This window comes from Nycticebus coucang, chromosome 10, assembly GCF_027406575.1.
Source record: "Nycticebus coucang isolate mNycCou1 chromosome 10, mNycCou1.pri, whole genome shotgun sequence".
NCBI classification, from domain to species: domain Eukaryota; kingdom Metazoa; phylum Chordata; class Mammalia; order Primates; family Lorisidae; genus Nycticebus; species Nycticebus coucang.
Genome location: NC_069789.1, coordinates 117,349,166 through 117,369,920, shown reverse-complemented (window position 1 = coordinate 117,369,920; position 20,755 = coordinate 117,349,166). Strand labels below are relative to the sequence as shown.

General features: G+C 38.6%; 3 protein-coding genes across 4 annotated transcripts in view; 1 reads left to right on the top strand and 2 right to left on the bottom strand.

Moving 5' to 3' along the window:
* LOC128595776 (sulfotransferase 2A1-like) overlaps window positions 1-20,755 on the bottom strand; it is a 370,742-nt gene that overhangs the window by 203,034 nt on the left and 146,953 nt on the right. The gene's annotated exons all lie outside the window — the stretch shown is intronic.
* LOC128596568 (sulfotransferase 2A8-like) overlaps window positions 1-20,755 on the bottom strand; it is a 210,618-nt gene that overhangs the window by 123,987 nt on the left and 65,876 nt on the right. The window lies entirely within an intron of this gene.
* Window positions 5,213-18,455, top strand: LOC128595789 (sulfotransferase 2A1-like). The gene is made up of 6 exons (XM_053604763.1): window positions 5,213-5,350; window positions 6,696-6,904; window positions 8,569-8,695; window positions 14,443-14,537; window positions 15,770-15,947; window positions 18,116-18,455. The coding sequence occupies exons 1-6, from the start codon at window positions 5,215-5,217 to the stop codon at window positions 18,226-18,228; spliced, it is 858 nt and encodes a 285-aa protein (XP_053460738.1). The 5' UTR covers window positions 5,213-5,214; the 3' UTR covers window positions 18,229-18,455.

The window sequence follows — 20,755 nt, the reverse complement described above, 5'->3', positions numbered from 1 at the left end:
CTAATGTAGGAGGATGCCTTTAGCCAGAAGTTCAAGGCTGCTGTGAGCTATGTTCCTGCCTCTGTTCTTCAGCCTGGACAACAACGAGAGACTTCATCCCAGAAAAATAAAATTTTAAAGTTTTTGCTGTAGTGGGCTTGGTTGCCTATGCCTATAATCTCTCATTGGTGGTTAAGTCTGGAAGACAGCTTGGGTTCAGAAGGTCAATTCTAGCATGAGAACAGGGTGAGACTCTCTTCTTTTAAAAAGAGAAAAAAAAAAAAGAAAAATTACCTTAGTATGGAGACAGGTGCATGTACTCCCAGATACTCGGAAACCTGTGGTAAGAGTATCTAACACTTCAGGCCAGAGGTCTAAGACTGGCCTGGGCAATATAGCAAGACCTTATATCTACAAATAATAATAATAATAAAATAAAGTTTTGTTCTGAAAAGTCCCTATTAAGGAAGTGAAAGGATAAACCAAAGATGAAGAAGAAATAATTATACATAACCTCCAGCAAATAACTTGTTTCCAGTATTTATGAAGAACTCAAAACTCAGCAGCGAGAAAACAATGCTTTTTTTTTTAATGGACAAAAGACTTCAACAAATATGAGGCCAAATTGGATTAGGGATGGCAGAAAAGCACATAAAAATATGTTTAGCATCATTGGTCCTTAGAGATATATAAATTAAAATAACAATAAGACACCAGTAGATACCTATTAGAATGACTAAAAGAAAAGCTGCTTATATAACCTAGTTATGGTCGGGGAGAACACAACAGAGTCTCCTGTGGGATGCTGGTGGACATGATAAATTGTACACCCAGTCTGGAGGACAGAAAGTTTCTTATCAAGGTTCACTTACATTTGTACTCTTTCTACATTCAATATCACAGCAACATTTTTGTGTCTGGCTTCCTTTATTCTTCATTATGTTCATGAGATTCATACTCACGTGCAGTATTTCTTGAGTCAATGCACCGAAGCTTATTTTACCCATTATACTGTTGATGGGTATTTGGGAAATTTCTGTTCAGGGGTTATAATTGTTAATCATCTGTCATCATGTCTTGTTTGTATGTCTCTTAGTGGAAATTTCTGTTGCATATAGATACATCCAGGACTGGAAATGCTGGATCATCAGATTCATGGACATGAAGATTTAGTAGATGGTGCTGGAGCATTTTCCAAAGGGGTTGTTTCAAATTAAACTTCCACTGGCCACGGTTCCAAATCCTTTGCCAAATTGTTTGGTTTTAACTTAAACTACAGTATTGGAAAGAAATATAAAGTTACCTCTAGTTTTTCTTTTTTTCTTTCCACATGAATATTGAATGACCCTCCTCATCCCCCCCAGCCCTCTCCTGTGAGCACCCAGCAAGCCCAGGTTCACACCAGGAAAGAACACGGCAAAGGAAGAAAACTGCAGACCAATATCCCTTATGAACATAGATGCAAAAATCCTCAACAGACACTAGCAAATATAAACAATAGCATATCACAATGATAATTCAGTACAGTCAAGGGAGTTTCAACCAAAGAATACAAGGATGTGTTAATATATGGAAATAAATGTGATTGACAACATAAACACAAGCAAAATAAACAGCTTATGATCATCTCAATAGAAACAGAAAAAGCATTCCGTAAAATCCCGCCCCCTTTCATACAAAAACGCTCAACAAACTAGGCACAGAAAGAACATACCTCAAAATTATAAAAGCCATAAGTAACAAACTCATAGACAACATCATACTGAAAGGAGAAAAGTTGAAAACATTCCCCTTAAGAACTGGGACAAGACAAAGGTGCCCACTGTCACCACTTCTACTCAACGTAGTACTAGAAGTCCTAGCCAGAGCAATCAGGCAAGAGAGCAAATAAAGGGCATTCAAATCAGAAAAGAGGAGGTCAGACTATCCCTGTTTACTGATCATGTGATCTAGTATCTAGAAAACTCTACAGACTCTAGATGGATTCTATTTTCACATAAGGCAACATTCTAAGGTACTAGGGCTTAGGACTTGAACATATCATTTTTTGAGGACACAATATGACAGTCTTAAAATCCTGGATCTTTTGGATATAAAGGCAGAGTCAGCTGCTTGTTTTTCAGTAAACAAACAGGAGAGAAAAGGCAGGGCCCTGTGCTGTCTCTTGGTAGATAGAGCTTACCATGGTGTCACTATGGAGCTTACAATTACAAAGATGGAGAAGGATATCAGTACTTGTTGATCCACAGATTATTCAAATATTTTTTGTTTAATTTAAAAGTATTCAAAGATTTATAGATAACTTCTATTCATTAGTTTATAATTTAATATTATTATGATAAGAGCATAAATCATTTATATTATTTCCAATTTTTGACATTTGTTGAGCCTTATCTAATGGCCAAACATTTGGCCTATCTTGGTGAATAAGCCATGTGTACTTGAAAAAAATGTGTATCATATTGCTCTTTGGTGTAGTATTCTTGAAAGACAAATTCAGTCCAATTGGTTGGGGCAATGTTCTCTAGCTGCCCTGGTGGGTAGGAATTACTTTTGATTTGCATTTCTCTAATGACTAATAACCCTAAGCCTCTTTTCTTGCACTTGTTGGCTATTTGCTTATCTTCTTTGAAGAAATGTCTACTTAAGTTTTGATTTTTTGTTGTTGACTTCTAAGAGTTCTTTATTGTTCAGATATATAATTTGCAAATATTTTCTGCTATTCTATGGGGTTCTTTTTTTCCCACTGTCTTGGTAGTGTTCCTTGAAGCACAAAATGTTTTCACTGCAACACAGTCTAATTCATTTATTTTTTCTTCTTTAGTGGCTTGTGAACTGATATCGTAGCAAAGAAACTATTGCCAAATATAAGGTCATGGGCATTTACCCCTATCCCATATCTTTGTTTTTTATTATTAATCATAGCTGTGTACATTAATGTAGTCATGGGGTACAATGTGCTGGTTTTATATACAATTTGAAACATTTTCATCAAACTGGTTAACATAGCCTTCATGGCATTTTCTTAGTTATTGTGCTAAGACATTTATATTCTACATTTATTAAGTTTCACATGTACCCTTGTAAGATGTACTGTAGGCATGTTCCCACAATTACCCTCTCTCCACCCATCCTCCTCTCTCCTCTCCCCTCCCTTTCCCCATGTTCTTGGGCTATAATTGGGTTATAGCTTTTATACGAAAACTATAAATTAGTTTCATAGTAGGGCTGAGTACATTGGATACTTTTTCTTCCATTCTTGAGATACTTTGCTAAGCAGAATATGTTTCAGCTCCATCCGTGTAAACATGAAAGAGATAAAGTCTCCATCTTTCTTTAAGGCTGCATAATATTCCATGGTGCACTATATCTTTTATTCTGAGAGTTTTATAATACCTTCACCCCAGGAATACCAGAACTCACACTCTGGGGCCCCTCCACGTTCAGCTAGTGGTGTCCTATGAAAGAAACAGAGGAGAGGGTAGAAGAGCATTACTTTTATTTCCAGTCCTTGGAACTGGCCAATTATCTTGGAGGAGAGGCCCTGACCCCGCCCCCAGACACGCATCTTGATTCATTGATTCATTTTTAATTAATTATTATCTTGACGTCTTTGATTTATTTTTAATTAATTATTATCTATGTTGTAGGGAAAGTGTCCAGCTTTATTCTTTTGCATGTACATATACAGTTTCACTGTCTCAGTTGTTGAAGAAGATGGATTTTTTTTTCTCTTTTAGACAGAGTCTCACTTTGTTACTTAGGCAAGAGTGGAGTCATCACAGCTCACAGCAATCTCAAACTCCTGGACGCAGGTGATTCTCCTGCTTTAGCCTCCTAAGAGCCCGAGATCATAGATATACACACCACTAGGCTAATTTTTTCTATTTTTTGTAGGGATGAGGGTTCACTGTTTTTCAGCCAGGTCTTGAACTTCTGACCTCAAATAATCCTTCCTCGGTGTCCCAGAGTGCTAGGATTACAGGTGTGAGCCACTGTGCCTGGCTGATTATTCTCTTTTATCCCTCAAAACTTCAGTGTATATTTTCTAAGAATAAGGATACATGATATATGTCCACGTAAAATTACAGAAATCAGGGAATCTGACAGTGATACAGTATTATCCAATATTATCTAAATCTGTGTTGCACAGTGAAATTTGGTCGATAGTTCCATTGATATAATTGCAGCATGGTGTGCATGTGTAGTCCATGAGTCTTTCACACAATACTTCCCTAAACATGTTCCTTCAGTCTGAGAAGTGTGCTGGGTTTTCTTTATTTTCATAACAATGTGACACTTTAAAGAGGACAGGCTTAGTATTTTACAGACTGTTTCTGGATTGTGGTTTGTACAATGTGATTTTATGACTGTATTTAAGTCTAGAATTGATGTTTAAGACAGACCCAAGAGAAAGGGAGGAGGGGGAAAGAAAAGTTACAGTGGAGAAATCTGAAACACGTGACATCAGATGACCAAGGTTAATGTCTTCAGTGCTAGGCCATGTTGACAGTAAGTACCCTTGATATTTTGTGATGATAATGGTATTTGTTTCTATGACCTTTCTCTCCATGAACCTGGTCTAATTATGGGAAAAAAATTGCAACAAATTCCGCTGGAGGAGAATTTTACAAAATATCTGATCATAATCCTCAAAATTGTCAGGAGCATCCAAAACAAAGTCTGGGAAACAGTCACAGCCAAGAGGAGCCGAAAGAGACTTGGCAATTACATGTAATCTGATGTCCTTAATGGGATTTTGTGGGAGAAAAAGAACATCAGGTAAAAGTTCAGGAAATCTGAGTGAGGTATGGGCTATGGGAATCCTCTGTACTCTGTTTTTAATTTTTCTCTAAATCTAAAACTGTTATAAAAAAATTTATTAAAAATATTTTTTCTTTTTTTATTAGTATTAAATCATAGCTGTGTATATTAATGCGATCGTGAAAAATATTTTTAAAATGTACACATTTCTATGTGCTTGCATTTGGTAGTGAATTTCCAGTTCACTCCTATGAATTCAAACTCACATTACCTTGAGAATGTTTTTTGAGTTCACAATTTCCCAATATGACTTATCTTTTGACTGTTTGACATAATACTCACTTCTCCTTATGGGCAAAGATTGATGATTGTTATCTGTTTACTATAAAACCTAATCTGCCAGCAGCTGCCACAGCGTCCAGCAGTGGCTTCAGCTGAAACCCTAACAGGGAGCCTGCAGACCTGATCATCATGTCAGACGACCACTTATGGTATGAAGGGATTCCTTTCCCGAAGAAGGATTATAACCCTGAGATCCTAAGGAAAGCGCATGAAGAGTTTGTGATAAAGGATGAAGATGTATTAATAATCACTTTCCCCAAATCAGGTAAGGAAACAGAATCCCGTAATGAGAAAGGCTGTGGTTGGGTCCTTATTCGTTTTGTAGATAGTTGGGGTGCTTTTTCCCTCTCTCTTTTTTTTTTTTTCTCTTGCTTCATTGCCCAGCTGGATTGCTATAGCCCACTCATAGCTTCCTGCAACCTGTAAATCCTGGGCTCACGAGATCCTTCCAAGAATCTGAAACTACAGGCATGCACTACCAATCCAAGCTAATGTCTTTTTTTATTTTTTATACAGATGAGATCTCACTATATTGCTTAGGCTGGTCTTCAACACCGGCCTCAAAATCTGTCCTCTCATCTCAGCTTCCCAAAGTGCTGGGATGGCAGGCCTGAGCTACTGAATCTGAATCTGATCCTGATTGGAGCATTTTCTATATTGCAGACAATGGGCAATGTTTTCAGGGGGTAGAGGAAGGCCAAGTGCCATGTACATCCAGAGAAATGGATTCAGTCAGGGAATTACATGGTACCATGAGTGTTCAGAGGGGATAATCTATGGTATTAGGAGAACCCAGAGGAGTGAATCCTAAGGCTGATTCTGGTGTATCAGCTGAGAGAAGGATGACCTTGAAGTCCTAACAGATGAAACAGAATCTAAATTGAAATGGAAAGAATGAAAGGAAAATCACTTGGTGAACAGGGGTATTTTCATGTAGAAGAATCATCATGGGTGGTGGTCAGGAATTGGTTAGGGCCTAACAAAGCTGAGGGACTGGGAGATGTATCCCATATTTCTATGGGCGTAGGCTGGAGGGTGAGAGTCTGCAAATGGGGCAGATTGAGGCCAAAAGCACTTCAAGTGGCAGGGCCCTGAAAAGCCAAGAGCAATGGGAACTTATTCAAGAGTTGAGCAAATGGCCAAAAAGTAGAAGCAACCCAAACACCCATTGACAGATGAGGAATAAACAAACTGTGAAATATAGATACAATGGAATAGGATTCATCCTTTAATAGGAAGGAAATGCTAGAGTAGGGATAAGCCCCGAGTACATTGGTCTAAATGGAATAAGCCAGTCACAAAACTACACACACTGTATGGTTCTTCCTACATAAGGTGTCTAGAGTAGTCAAGTTCACAGAAAGGAAAGCACAAAGATCATTGCCTGTGGGTGGAGGAAGGGGGAATGAGGAGTTGTTGTTTAATATGTATAGAGTTTCAGTTTTGCAAGATTCAAAAATTATGGCAATTGTTTGAGCATCAACGTGAACACACTGAACTACTAAAGTATTGTTTAACAATGGTATATTTTATGTTATGTGTATTTTAGCATAATTTGTTTTTAGAATCAGATTGAAATGAGTGACCATCACTTTCCCCTCTTTATCCAGGAACAAACTGGTTGATTGAGATCCTCTGCCTGATTCACTCCAAGGGGGATACCAAGTGGATCCAGTCTGTGCCCATCTGGGAACGCTCACCCTGGATAGAGACCGAGCCTGGGTTTGCATTTGCAAATGACAGGAAGGGCCCACGCTTGCTCAGCTCCCACCTCCCCATCCATCTCTTCTCCAAGTCTTTCTTCAGTTCCAAGGCCAAGGTTGGTGCATAATGATCAAGGAATGTATCAGCAATGCTTTTCAAATGTTAATGTACCTGTAAATCACATGGAAACCTTGTTGAAATTCATTGTTATTCACTAGGTTTATGGTGTATGAAATTGTGCTTTATGTGAGGCCAATGTGGCTATTCCAGGGACCATAGTTGAGTGCAAGGGTATGAACCATTCCCTATACCATGCCATCCAGATACAAACTAGAAATATAGTGACACAATAATGCCAGAATCTTAAAAATATTTTAAGCCCAACTGCATTATATACTAGATAAGCCCCTTTTTGTTGTTCTGAAAAGGCAGTGAACCAATCTTAATGCAGTAAGTGAAACAGAATTGTTCATATGGGAAGCCGCAATTTGTAAACCAATGCCAAAATCCAGGGTGATTGCCCTGGTGTCCTGGATAGTTTTTCTAACTTCTGTGTCTTACTGTGTGTAGCTGTGTATGGAGGTGAGCAGTCACATGGATCTCTTCTGTAGCTTAGCAGTGATCACCAGAAGGGACAATCCTTATCGTGGATCTAAACAATGTCAAACCATTATTAGAAACATTCTTTACTTATAAGAAAAAAAAAAAAAAGACGGGAAAAAGAAAAGTGAAAAGAAAATAGACAAGAAAGAAAAAAAAAAAAAAAGAAATGAATCAAAAAACATGCTGCCCTAGAAGTTGTTTATTGGTCTGTGAATTTTTTAAAAAATGTTTTTTGCTTAAAGTAAATTGAGAGACTTAGCATAATAATCTCCTCTCTTTGAAATTTTACATTGTGCAGCAAGCAGCACAATAAATTTGTTACAATACATCTACTTACATGTGTTTTATAGTGTTTGGTAAATCCCTGTGTAGGGGAGACTGTGGACTAAATAGAGGACTAAAACAAAGTCACAAAGAGAGTGAGAACAGAATCCAAAGGAAAATTTATATGCTCAAACGCCAAGTAATCTTACTTGTGTATGTGAGTAGGGATATGTGTAATGATCTTAAGGATTAGCTTGATGAGTATTTACATAAATATACCCTGGGTAACCCTTATCTACTTCCAAATTCAAAATGTTTCCATTTCCACTCCCTCACATTCCTTCCCGATCAATGCCCACACACAGAGGTAAGCATTCCCTGCCTTAAACTCATAGCTTAGCTTTTCTTGTTCTTGAACTTGATACAAATAGAGCCATGTTATAGGAACATTAGATACCTGGCTTCTTTCACTCAATATGATGTCTGTGAGATTCATCTATGGTCTTGGGTGTACATATGGATATATATTTATATTTATATCTATGAATGCACCATAAAGTATTAATCCATTGTCCTGTTAGTGATCTTTACACTATCTACACAAATACAATACCATTGACATTTTAAAACCCTCCAGTTGCTTCCCATTGTGAGTAGACTAATATACCCCAGAAAGGGAGGAAGGATGATGCTTTCCGCTCCCATTGTTATAATCCTGGAACAGTGGCTATCTCACAGGAACTTTAAATTTTATGTTTGATTAATGAAAGCACTAAGTAATCTATTAAAAGAATTCATTGATATTCAATACACATATTCTAAGAATGGGCTGTTTCTCTATTTTTATGAAGATCAAAAGTAATGGAAGAAATTAATATATTGACTCTTCATTGTCACATTTTTCCCTTTAAGGTGATTTATGTCATCAGAAATCCCAAAGATATTATTGTATCTGGTTACTTTTTCTGGAATTCAATGCATTTGGCTAAGAAACCAAAGTCAATGGAACAGTATCTTGAATGGTTCATGGAAGGAAATGGTGAGTGTGATGTAAAATAGACGCTAGGGGGCGCGCGGAGTCTGTTTTCAGACCTCACCTGACTCCCACCTTGTATCTACATCTCACCAGCCAGGGGTAGAAGGCTCTGTCACCGCTGGCACCCGAATCTGCAAAGTCCACCTTGTCTCCTACGTAGCATCAGAGCTCTAGTCAGCCCTTCAGCTCGTCCCTGATAACCTGTCCACATTATTTTCTGAGTCCCTAACATCTCTAGTAGTAACATGGACTACTGCCATTTCTTTTTTTTTTTCCAAAAATGCTTCTTTTCAAAAGTCCCTTAATCCTCTATTTCTGTCAGCCTCAAAAATGTTTGCATGACTCTGTACTTTTAATTATGCAGAATCTTGGGGCTTCTCAAATACTTTAAATTTGGGTATTAAATTAATACTTTAATTTTTCTCAAGGCTACATTCTGAGTCCCCATTCTAGGCTGTGATCTGTCTCTAGAGCTCTAGCAACCTGGAGAGAGCCATGGATGCCTCAAATTCAACCTGTGCAATATTAAGGGCATCTCTCCTCACTCTCCAGACTCCTTTTACTGCACGTTGATCTCACCTGATAAGTAGATATACCCCTTTCCCCACCCAAGGGCTGGTATTATTCTGACATTTCACACCCATCTTCCTTTTCCCATCCCAAGCCCCCGTGCCCATCACCACTTTTATTTTTCTAATTAGTAACAAAGGTCCACCACCTTGATTAATGTATTGATTCTGCTCTGTGATAAGATGTTGCTGTATTCAGGAAATCCTAGCATTGTGACACTATATAAAACAGCAACCCTCCCCATCACTTGAGGCTATTTTTCTTCTTCATAATACTCCTTGCCAACAGGTATGTATGTATCTATTTACTCATTTATTTCATATGTCTTCATGCTAAAATGTAAATGTAAACTCTTTGAGGTGTTCACTGTTGGACCCCGGGTCTTAGAATGATGCTTACCACATATTAAGCATTCCACATACCTTTTAAAGATAATTAATAACCATTTACTGCTGCTTCTATTGGAAATTTATTAAGCAAAGCCACTGTTACTTCTTGCCTAGATGAACATAACAACACATAATTGGTGTCCTTATCTGCATACTCTTTGGTCCTTCTAGGCTATATTGCAATTATTGATCATACATTGAAAAAATCATTTTCTTTTTACAATCATCACTGGATTGTTTGCTCCCAGCATAAAGCCTAGTCTTCAAAGCCTGGCACTCGTATTTGCTGTGGATCTGAGCTGAACTCTGCAGACATGTAGCCTGCTTTGCTTTAGGTTACTTTTTCAGAAAAAAAAATCAGTGAAACACATAATGGAAGTTTAGACATAAAGAGAACACTTCCAGGCTCACTGCTATGTTGGACCTTGCTATTTGGCACATAAGTACAGATTATGCCTCAGTTGTCACCAGGACTCTTGTAAAGTCTCATAAATAGTGGTGAGTGATGAAGATGTATCCCCATATCTTGCCTTTCAATGCTTGAAAATCCATACATAGGCCTTTTCCTTTTTTATCCAATCAAGAACTACCAACATCAAAATCTTTATTGTTATCAACTAACAAATATTTTGAGTTGTCTATAAACATGGAGAGGAGTAAACCAAATCCTTTTTCCTGTGTAGTTGTAGAAACCCATGGACTTTAACTTCCAGGATATATTATCCTTAGACCCAAAGAACATGGTCCTTAGAGCAGGACTTTGGACCACACATGATAACAGGGCCTCAGGGATGCCCTGCTCTGAAGGTTTTCCTTCTCCAACAAGGTAAGGAGTCTGTGGAGACAAGGACACTTGCTCACCTGGACCTTTTAACCTTCCCATTGCCTATGCTATGGGAACCTTGAGCCACGGAATCCCTCATGGAAAAGACTCCAGGCATACTTCCAGGGCCTGTGTGGTCCACTTCCCAAGGCAGACTATGGGCACCACTCAGCTAGGTATGACCAAAGGAAGAATCCAAAGAATGACTCAATTACTATCTGCAGGAGTCACTGAAGACTACTCCTTTCTTGGTCCCATGTTTCTCCTAACACTTTGCACATCCAAAGTTAAAAATAAAATGGGCTGATTGACTTCAGCAGAGATCCTTCCAAGAATATCTGGAAGGGATGAGTAGCAAAAGCCTCCCCCAGACCATGCTTGTGTGCAAGACAGGAATATGGTCCTGTATCTACAAAGGCACAGACACCAATGCACTGCCACAAGGAACAAAAACAATCAGGAAGTAAGACACCACCAAGGAACAAAGCATGCACGACTGACCCTAAACAAATGCAGAGGTATGAAATCCTGATAAAGAATTCAAAATCATTGTTTTAAGTAAGTTCAGTGAATTGCAAGGGGAAGAAAAGTCCAGAAAATTCAGCAAAACAAGAAGACAATAAATGACCAAAGTAAGATATTTAATTAGAGAAAAGTAAGATATAAATTATTTTTTAAAAGAAAAGAAATTTTGGAGGTTAAAATGCAATGCAAACATAAAAATGCAATAGAGAGCATCAGCAGTTTAAATGATGAAGCAGAAGAAATAACCTGTGAATTTGAAGATGATCAAAGGAGAAAAAGAAAATGAATAAAAAGAAATGAGGGAAGCTTACAGAACATATGAGGCAGCATCAAAAGAGAATATATTCTAATAGCAGGAGCTGAAGAAGAAGAGACAAAAGATCAGAAAACTTCCTAAAATAAAAGCAGAAAAGTTTTCCAGTCTGGGGAAAGATATAAATATCCAAGTTCAGGAATTTTAAATCAGATTTAATCTAAACAAGAATGCACCATGACATATTGTACTCAAACGGTCAAAAATCAAAGACAGAGAATCCTGAAGGCAGCAAGAGAAAAGAAGCATATTGCACATAAGGGAGTTCCAAAAACTAGCAGATTTTTCAACAAGAGCTTTACAAGCAAAAACAGAGAGTGAGACGATATTGTACTGAAGTACAAATAAAAAATTGTCAATCAAGAGTACTTTACCTGATAAATCTGCCTTTCAGAAATGAAGAAGAGGTAAAGACTTTCCCAGACAAATCAAAAGCTGAGGGAGTTCAACACCACTAAACCTGACTCATAAGAAATAACAAGGCAAATGTAGTGGCTCCTGCATGTAATTCTAGCATTCTGGGAGGCTGAAGGAGGAGGACTGCTTGAGGCCAGAAGTTCAAGACCAGCCTGAGCAAGAGAGATATCCCATGTCTACAGTGGGGCATGCCTGTAGTCTCAGCTACATGGAAAGTTGAGGCAGGAGAATCACTTGCTCCCAGGTGTTTGGTGTTGCAGTGAGTTATGATGACACCACTGCACTCTAGCCTGGTGACAGAGGGAGACTCTGTCTCCAAAATAAATAAATAAATAAATGAAATTCTTCAAGCTGAAAGAAAAAGATGTTAATTAGTACAACAAAAGCATATGAAAGTATAAAAATCACTAGTAAAGGTAAGTATGCTGTCCAATTCAGAATATATTTTCATAATGGTGGTGGGTAAATCACTTATATCTTTAGTATCATGGTTCAATGTCCAACTACAATAATTTGTTAATCAATATAATTAGATGTAAATTGTGACATCAAAAATATAATATGGCAGGATGGATTATATGTGTAGCATGTGTTTGTTCTGATATCAAGGAACAACTACCTACCTATACAAGCTTTGACAACTAAGTTTCCAAACGCATCCTATAAAAAAATGCTGCATACCTCATTGCTGAATATCACTATGGACACCAGATGGCCCAGGGGAGTATTTTAAAGGTGACCATGCAGATATTCAGCAATGAAGTATGAAGCACTTTTTGTAAGATTAGTTCGTGAACTTAATTGTCTGACTTTGTATACCAGGAGGGCCAAAAGAAAATATATGCATTATAAGAGATGTTATCTATTTATCATGTATTATATTATCTACATTCTTTGCAAGAGTGAAACATGACTTGTATTCATTTTTTTTGAGACAGAGTCTCACTTTGTTGCCCTCGGTAGAGTGCCGTGGCATCACAGCTCAGAGCAACCTCCAGCTCTTGTCCTTAGGCAATTCTCTTGCCTCAGCCTCCCGAGTAGCTGAGATTACAGGTGCCCATCACAACACCCGCCTATTGTTGTTGTTGTTGCGGTTTGGCCAGGGCCGGGTTTGAACCTGCCACCCTTGGTATATGGGGCCGGCACCCTACCCACTGAGCCACAGGCGCTGCCCTGTATTCATCTTTTGTTATTGGAATATATTGAGTATTACAGTTTTAATACAGATCTTTCCAGTATTAAAATGTATACAGTTTTAAAATCTGTATACATTTTTTGGCACCCTGGGTATATACACACATATACATAAACATACATATACACTTCATTTATCCACTCATTTGTTAATAGACATTCAGGTTAAATCCATATCTTAGCTTAGCCATGTTCAGTCTACAATGAACATGGGAGTGCTGACAGCTCTTCTTTATATATTACATATAAAACTATATATTACATATAATAACACATAACTGAAAAGAAAATGAACACCACATATTATGGCACAAAATATTTACTTATATGTCTGCCAAGATAGGGATACCAAGCAGACCAAAACCACCATAGATACAGGTGATTTGACCAACAGAATTTACAATTCTAGTCTACCGACATATGTAGGAGTCTGTACACAGCAGCTAAATAAAGTGCACGTAGTCAAACACACATCAATCAACTACCAAAATGGACCATGTAATATAAGAATAACAAGTCTCAATAAACACCACAATTGAAAATTATACCATGCATGCTACATGTTCTAATTATAGTGCAATAAACTTACACATCAAAAGTAAATGATAGATTAAAATTTTATTGTTAATGAAAACACATATCTAAATACTCATATAATTCTAGAATAAATGACAGTGAAATTTCTTAAAGTTTTAAATTTAATTATTATGAAAAAATATGAAAACTTATGAAATGTGGTTACATCAGTACTTAATGGTAACATTATGGCTTTAAATGATAGAATTGAAAAATAATAAAAACACAAAATTTATGGATTAAGCATCTGACTTTAGAAGATACAAAATGAGCAAAAGCATATAACAAAGCAAGAAGGGGGAAGGAAAGAATGATGCAAGAGGAGAAATAAGGAATATTCAAAATACTACCTCAGGGCACACTGCTTTGGGAACTATTCATGTGTGCTTCTTATTAGTGCCAATAAATAGAACCATCTCGCTATAAAAAAATAATAAAAATCCATCAATAATGATTGAAGCTAAGAATTGGGATCATGGGAGCTCCTTGTGTGTATTGAGGTTCTTTGTATATATTGAAATACATATGTATATTTGTATGTCAATACATATACATATGTATTTTAATATACACAAATATATATATTTGGGGCAGGGGATTAGGGAGACTTTGGTCAAAGGGTACGAAGTTTCAATTAGACAAGATGAATAAGTTCTGGAGAGCTATGATAAAGCTTGTTAACTATAGTTAATAATACATTATACACATAGAGAAAATTGCTAAATGAATAGACCATAAATGTTCTAATCATCACAAAAATGATACATATGTGAGGTAATGAATATGTTAATGAGCTCCATTTCATAAGTGCATGATGTATACATATATCAAAAAATTGCATTGTACACTGTAAATATAATTTTCTATCAATCTTAATAGTGGGGCAATGAACCTAATACATTAGATTAACTTGTCTCTCTTTCTGCCCCCCACCCCCATACAGTGCCATATGGGTCATGGTTTGATCACGTTCGTGGCTGGGTGTCCATGAGAGACAGGGAGAACTTCCTGATGCTGAGTTATGAAGAGCTGAAACGGGTAACCCTCATTACAGCAGTAGGTGCACACCCTCTCACCACCATTTTCACTTCCTCTGATGTCCCTCCGTTTCTCTGTGTCTCCATTACTCCTTCTCAAAATTTGGCCTTGAGAAGAGTCACTAAGAGTGGGATTAACTCTCTAGTCTTCATTGTGCTACTGCTGGTTACATTTTCATATGGTTCATGGTCTTTTTTCTTCATTCTTCTTTATCTTACAACATGTAAAAAGAGCTTTCACATGCATTCAGACAGAGTGCCATGGCTTATGTTCCCACTGATAGTTATGAAAACCTTTGTGGGCAGGACATATGGTGCTGCTGATGACCCAGTAATGACGTCCTGGGGAAGGGACAGAACTGGGTGGTTACAGTTCAGTTCCAGAGATGTGTCCAACTGTCTGACATCACAGCTTGACAGGTAAGAAGAGAAATGAAGGCAGGAGATCAACCTGTGTGAATGCGCTGGGACGCTAAGGACTGGCAGAGCTGCTGAGAGACAGGAGAAGCTGTCAGGTGATTCTCAGGACCAGTGAGGGTGAGGAGACCCTTGTAGAAACAACCTGACTTGTTAATGGCATCCTGGAGAAAGAGAAACTGACATAAACACTGGATGTTGCTTCCACCTGAGAAATATTACCTCCCTTCACTTTCCTCTTCCCACCTCTGTCTGCTCTCCCAAAGGCCTCAGCATGAATCCATTTTAATCAGGAAGCCTTTCTTAACATGTTTAACTACCCAAGGCCCATGATTCCATACCTTCTTGTAATTTTCCTTTCAACTCTCATACTGAACTCCAATTTTAACCATTTCCACAGTTGTGTGGCTTCTTGTTAGACAGTATTGTATCATGGCACAGCCAGGACTTGAAATCAATTCCTCAAATCTTTGTCGAGTTCTCCCTGAAATTCTTGGCTTAATCCTAACCATTGTCTAGGAGCCCTTCTCAAAGTCTCCCTAGAAACCCCAGGCCCTGCCTTTTAGTGTCAAGTTCTCCTAACTCAGTGATATGAGAAATCCATCAGGATCCCGGCATCTTTCACACACTGCCTGCTCTCTTGTCTTTACCTGTTTCTCTTGCTTTCTCCTGGCTGCATCCAGCTCCATCACTTCTCCCGTCTGTGTCTTGTTTCTCTCTTCTTCCCCCTTCTCATCTTCATCCTACTTCTCATCCTGGTTTCTCTGTGTCTTTCTCTGTTATATCCTCTCCTTTGTTTTTCTGTTTTTTTTTTAGGACACAGAAGGGAATGTAGAGAAGATTTGTCAATTCCTGGGTAAGAAGGTAGAGCCAGAAGAACTGAACCTAATCCTTAAGAATAGCTCCTTCCAGGCCATGAGAGAAAACAAAATGTCCAATTTCTCCATTCTGGATGATACTTATGTAGTTCACAAAAACCCACTTCTGAGAAAAGGTAAAAGCAAATGCTCTGTTTTCAACATGTCCCAGAATGCATGGAAGGCTTTCTTGTGCTTACAATAGTTGAGATGAAGGAGCGTTTGAGCGTATCAACTGCAATTGCTAATCATCTAGAGAATTTCTCCTGTTCCCTCATCAGGGTGTCTTTTATCATAGTGTTAATGTAGTCTGCAGGCACTTGGAGAAAGTTGACCCACCCTGGGATGGTTACTTGAGTGATGAGAAATCATTTAGATTCTCTCTCTTCTGAATTTGACATGGGACGGTACCTGTTCTACAATCAGTGACCCAGTTTCTTAGCCTCTCCTGTCAGGCCTACAAGCTGTGACTGATCTGGGGAAGGAGGCTGGAATTGGGGTGTTCACACAGGGGCTACTCCACTGGGCAGTTAATGTACAGAACTATTGTTAATAACAGCAAGAATGAAGAATGGCTCATCTGGAAAAAGGAAAGAGGAGAGACTGCTATCAGACATTGTAAGGCCCCTGTGATTAAAGCTTACCAATGTCCCTACCCTTTGGCTCAAGATAAATGGAAATATATTTGCATAGAATTCAAGAATATATGTTTTTTTTCCCAAAATCCTACACTTTAAATGTGCCCGGGCTGGTGGTTATAGGAAGAAAATAATTAAATGCTCCTAAAGCATCAAAAGACCTTGAGCAGGTTAGGACCTCTGCTGTCCTAGTTGGCCAGGAGGAGAGAGACCAAGAAGGTCTCAAGACCAAGATATTAGTCTTGAGCCCTAACATCTAATGGAATTGACCTTGCTGGGTTTTGGATAGCTGAACTCTTTCTTCTTTCAACTTACTGTCTTTTGGAATGAGAAGATCTGTCCTATGCCTGTCCCACAATTGCATTTAGAAAGTAGGTAACATGTCTTGTTTCACAGGTTAGCAGGTAAGAGGAATTTTACCTGAGAATGAATCATACCTCATATCTCATGCATACCTTGGTGAGAGTTGGGTGATATTTACATGAGAATTCGTATGCCTGTTTTTGTGGTTGTCATTGTTGTTTAGCAGGCCCAGGCTGGGTTTTAGAATTGGAGTTGATGCTGGAATGAGTTCAGACTTTTGTGCTCCTGGGATAGGGTGCAGGGATTATGAGAAGGACACAGACATGGGGGTGCGGAAGGCAGAGTGATATGGGCTCAATGGTGTCCCCCCCAAATTCATATGTTGAAGTCCTAAACTCCTACACCCTGAATGAAACAATATTTGGATAGAATGTCTTTAGATAGAAGTAATTAAGTTAAAATGGGGCTTATAGGGTGGATCCTAACCCTGTATGCCTATATCCTTAAAAGAAGAGGCAATATGAACACACATGTGCACACATGGAGAGGACACAAAAGAACAATGGATGTTTACAGGGCACCAGTTACGTGTTAGACATTCTGCTCTCTCATTTCTACTATAGAAGTATATAATTTATATTTATATAATATATCATTAATTTATTTATACTTATATTTTATTCCATATTACCTAGACAATTAATATCTTGACATATGTAAATATTAATTTATACGACATATAAAATAATAACATATCCATTTAATTAAGAGGAAAACTGGCATCAAAATCCTTGGCTTCAAATCCACATCCCTCAGTTTATTCTTTTATTTATTTATTTTTTTTGAGACAGTCTCACTGTGTCACCCTTGGTAGAGTGCCACGGTGTCACAGCTCACAGCAACCTCCAACTCTGGGGCATAAGTGATTCTCTCGCCTCAGCCTCCCAAGTAGCTGTGATTGCAGGTGCCCACCACCATGCCCAGCTATTTGTTGTTGTCATTGTTATTTAGCAGGCCCAGGCTGGGTGTATGTGGCTGGTGCCCTAACCACTGAGCTATGGGCACCGAGCCAACACATCCCTCACTTAAATATGTAGTCTCTACAGGTCTATTTTTTTCCCTCATCTGTCAAATGGAGACAATGTTAGTACATGTTGTTTTTGTCTTTTTTGAGACAATTTCAGGAAGGCAGGAGTGTAAACAGGTGTGCTACCAGGAGGCACAAGGTCCCACCAACACACCACTGCTCATTCTGCTATATTAGCCACAATGTCCATGATGGTGGACAATAGGAACACACCAAGGAGGAGACATGGTGTGTGTGCCCTTCCCCCTCAGCTAAGTGTCTATTTCCTATTTTCCAGGAGTAACTGGGGACTGGAAAAATTACTTCACTGTGGCTCGAGCTGAAGCCTTTGATAAACTATTCCAGGAGAAGATGGCGGATCTTCCTCGGGAGCTGTTCCCCTGGGAATGATGTCTAAGATAGGTCTGGATCTTATATGGCTGCTGATATGTGTTCTTCTGTCCCTGTACATATGCATGACTGGGAGTCATTATGGAAAACCTATTTTTTCATTCCTGGATCCCTGAATAATCAAATCTGCATCTTTGACTACTTCCTTGTTAAAAATCACATGGCACCCCTGCACATGTTCATGGCATCCAAGAATTTTATAAACATTTGTAGTGTTTCAAATATATAGAATGTAACATAAATATAAGTACTATCCAAAAGTGTGTCCCAGAATAATTTGTTTTTATACAGAGTCTTACTCTCTTACTTGAGTTAGAATGCAGTGGCATTGTTGTCATTCACTGCAAGCTTCAACTCTTGGGCTAAAGGGATCCTCCTGCCTCAGCCTCCTGAATAGCCAGGACTACAGGTGTGCACCACTACACCCAGCTGATTTTTTATTTTGTTGTAGAGGCTCACTGTAGTAGTTAATGTCTGGCCTCAAGTCATCCTCTCACCTCATCCTCCCAGATTGCTAGGATTATAGATGTGAGCCACCAAGTCTGACCAAAAATATTTTTATAAAAATAAGAAATAGTTGCAATGATAGGCTTGAGAGTAAATAAGAATGATAAAAAGGAAATAAAATTATAGAAGCAATTAAGGCTCTTTTTCTTCCCATCATATGTGCATCCACAATTTATTATTATTATGTCCAGAGGAACATAATTCCTATAGGAAAACAGCCTGTTGCATGACAAGGGTGATGCCATCTTGAAGACAAACAACCTTGATGACTGATGGTTGACACCTGCATGCCAACGTGTTCTGTCAAGTCCTTAAGGAATGCCTGCAGCATGGAAAATTGCTCATAAAGATACGCTAGACCAGCGGTTCTCAATCTGTGGGTTGCGACCCCTTTTTAACAATGAAAATACATTGCGGCATTAGGAAGGTTGAGAACCACTGTACTAGACCCTCCATAGCTGACCTCCTCCCTACATTGATTACCTCTTTCAGTTGACCTGGTTTTCACAGACCAGACATGCACCACATGTGCCTATCAGTATGGTGGACCTAGTCCCTTATGTTGACCACCTTTGTATATTGACCAGTTTGTTATAGTCCCTTGAGTGGTCAACATACAGAGGTTCATGGTGTTGGCTTCATATACCCTATAAAATGGTCTCTCCACAGGCCCACAGACCACACTTTGAAAAACACTGATAGACAGAACTGTCATCAGGATGGAAAACTAGGAAACTGTATCCAACAAAACCAACATGCATATTTGTACCAGGTAGGTGAGACACAAAGCACTTTACTTGGATTACCCCATTCAATCCTTCAATAACCTTAGACAGTAGAATGGTTCCCATTCCCATTCTCCACAAAAGAAAAACAAGGCACAGAAAGTACTATCACTTGCCCCTGATCATGTAGACAATATTAGTAGAACTTGGTTTATAAAACTAAGTAGAATGGTCCTAGATTCTCACCTTCACTCCTCTCCACCATGCAGCATGTCTTCTCCAAATTATCTTAGAGGGGACGGTGTTCTCCAGTCCCTTTCTTAGCAGGTGGGTGGACAGTTGCTTTATCCTCTGGGGGGGTCTTGATTTTTTTAATCGCAAAATGGACATCGTGTCTACTTCTCTGTCTTGATAAGTAGGATGGAATGAAAAATTAGAAATTTGGCTGAGGCCAGGCTATAACTACAATCAAATTTTCAAAGGAAAGCACGGGAAATTTAAGAAACTTTAAGAAAACTTAAAGTTTAAACTAGAATTATGGATAAAGTTTCAAAGAAGCTCAAACAGCTTTTTGAAAAGTAAACTCTGTCTAAATGCTGGTTGTTCTGCTGTGCAAAGAAGCACTCACATTTTGGACAACAAAAGAAAGCAGAAATAAGCCTAATGAGTAAGGATTTCTGCAGGATGGATTTTAGCTCATTATTAACAAACAGACTCTCTACAGTGACAGCTCCCTTAGCAACGCTAGAATTCAAACAGTACAAACACATTTTTTTTAAATGGAGATGAAGCCAAGAAATATAACCTCCAAGAAACAACAAAGTAAAGACAAAGAGGAAGTAAGATAAGGGGGAATAAAGAAAGAACAAGACCAAGTTGAAGGTCTGTGCACCATCAATGTATTAGTGATAACAACAGCTCAAAATAGATTGAATGCCTGAGTCAAAATTTTAAATAACCTCAAAAAGACCAAAGCGCATGAGAAATTGCTCACAGGACTGGGGGATCCGGGGGGTGCGGGGACACAGGATGTCACTGTGGTAGCCAGCAAGGGATTGTGGGAAAATCCTTGTGGGAAGCCAGGGTCTTTCATCCAGGGAAGATTCTCACAGGTGCCACCCAATGCTGCACATGAGATCCTTATGAGTGCACGAAGACAATATTATAGCCTTTGGGTCTCAGAGACATACAGTGGTCTGTGTATCACTGAGAGTAATAGGAATGTTGTTAAGATTCATGAGGCATGGAGACGTGGGCATTATGAAGGGGTGAGGGCCATCCAGGCAGTTAGAGGG

Bases quoted from the DNA above. Each gene is read 5' to 3' on its own strand.
- LOC128595789 (XM_053604763.1), top strand. From the start codon at position 5,215: ATGTCAGACGACCACTTATGGTATGAAGGGATTCCTTTCCCGAAGAAG. The intron at 5,351-6,695 runs GTAAGGAAACAG...CTCTTTATCCAG, and splicing joins AATCACTTTCCCCAAATCAG to GAACAAACTGGTTGATTGAG. The intron at 6,905-8,568 runs GTTGGTGCATAA...TTTCCCTTTAAG, and splicing joins TCTTCAGTTCCAAGGCCAAG to GTGATTTATGTCATCAGAAA.